This window comes from Monopterus albus, unplaced genomic scaffold (genome assembly GCF_001952655.1).
Source record: "Monopterus albus unplaced genomic scaffold, M_albus_1.0 scaffold239.1, whole genome shotgun sequence".
NCBI classification, from domain to species: Eukaryota; Metazoa; Chordata; class Actinopteri; order Synbranchiformes; family Synbranchidae; genus Monopterus; species Monopterus albus.
In genome coordinates, this window is record NW_018128119.1 from 233,852 (window position 1) to 235,644 (window position 1,793).

General features: G+C 43.6%; 1 protein-coding gene across 1 annotated transcript in view; it reads left to right on the top strand.

Annotated features, from left to right (window-relative positions):
* The window catches only part of LOC109971935 (titin-like), a 244,463-nt gene that overhangs the window by 64,783 nt on the left and 177,887 nt on the right, over positions 1 to 1,793 (top strand). The window contains 4 exon segments of the mRNA XM_020620505.1: positions 1 to 3; positions 5 to 68; positions 160 to 438; positions 773 to 1,054. The exon segment at positions 1 to 3 is cut by the window's left edge and continues 221 nt beyond it. Of these exon segments, the coding sequence (XP_020476161.1) occupies positions 1 to 3; positions 5 to 68; positions 160 to 438; positions 773 to 1,054 (628 nt within the window).

A 1,793-nucleotide genomic window follows, 5' to 3' on the forward strand; every position in this document is an offset into this window, starting at 1 on the left:
ACTGTACTCTTGCAAACTGACCAACTCAGCGGGAAGTTGCCAGTGCAGTGGATCCCTGATGGTCAAAGGTCAGACATTGCTTTCCTTTGGGGTTGGTCATGTAAAATCTTAAATCAAGGGTGAGTAGCTCTATGACCTGCTCTGTCTTGCTCTTTGCAGAGCCTCCCAGCTTTGTGATGTTCCCTGAGTCCCAGATAGCTATACCCAATGCAACTGTACGTTTTAAAGGCACATTTAAAGGAACTCCTCCTTTCCTGGTCAAATGGTTCAAGGACGACACAGAGCTCATGACTGGACCCACCTGTTTTACGGGGCTGGAGGGTCTGTCCTGCTTCTTAGAGCTCTATTCAGTGGCTGTTACCCAGAGCGGAGTTTACTCCTGTCAAGTCAGCAATGATGCTGGCTCTGTACGCTGTAGTGCAGACTTGCGGGTCAAAGGTTAGATTTACATCTTTTAAATTAACTATTGCATGGCTTTATTTATCTCACACCTGCATTGTTGGCTACATTTAGTTGTTCTCTGTGACATTTTACCAGCTTTGCCACACGTTCACTGATATTATCTGAAGTGTTTACACTGCTGCAGCTTCTCATCAAGAAGTCTGTTGTGTTTGTGTTGCATCAGTATTTTTCATGGTCATCATGTATTTCCTGTTAACCCATTATTGTCAGCTCATCGTCTCAGCTTATCTTATCTGCCTGTTGTAACCATTTATTTTAAGTGTCTCTAGATCCTTCCAGTATCTAATATATCTGTATTTTGGCTTTTCAGAACCACCTGAGTTTGTGTTGAAACTTCCTGCCACTAAGTTTGTGAAGCGGGGGGAGTCACTGCGCCTGGAGTGCAAAGTCAGTGGCACAGCCCCTCTGAAGGTGACCTGGTACAAACATGACACCAAGGTCACAGATGGGCGCAACTGCAGGACATCATTTATTGACTCAGTAGCAGTCCTGGAACTGCTCTCCACCAGCTTTGATGATGACGGAGTTTATACCTGTGAAGTTCAGAATGATGCTGGCAGTGTCAGCTGCAGCACCACGCTTACCATTAAAGGTCAGCCTCTTACTGACTTCTTTTATCATCATTTAATATCCATGGTCTGACTTTCTTATGCACTGGTTATTCAGTGTGTTGAGGTTTTAGTCAGAGGTTGGTTGGACTTGGTTGGTTGCTTAAAGCTGGTATTCGTGACATTTTCCTAAGCGGTTCATATATCCATCTGGTGTGGTGGAGTATCTTAAAATGCTCAGGTCGGCACCTTTACCTTGGTTTGAGATTCTATCATTTTTCCGCAGTTGACAAATGTTCTTCATCTTGTCCAGTTACCAACCTTGATTTGGCAGTGCAAATAAAAACATGGTGGAACTTTTTCAGTTTTTGCATTCTTGAGTAAAAAAACATCAGACACACAGTCTTCCACAAACCCTCCTAAGTTTTATCTGTAGTGCCAAAAAAATTCCTTAAGCCCCTTTAGCTGTTCCTTCATCTTTCCATAACAACTATGCCATCTCATTAAACTTCCACAACTCTGCAGTCTGCAGTAAACTGAAGGTCCAGCAACTGTCCACAACAACCTGGCCACCCTTGCTGTAAATCCACTGGACATTCACCAAGTGGACTGTAGTTCCAACTTCACAAAAATGTCACCATCCTGGCTGTAGTGCCAAAACATTTACACAACATCCCTATTCTTCCACATGCATTTAGTTGAATTGTCATTGAATACTCACAGGTTTGCTACCTGGACTGGAATTCCCAGTTGTATTCACAACTCAGCAGCCTTGGCTGTAGC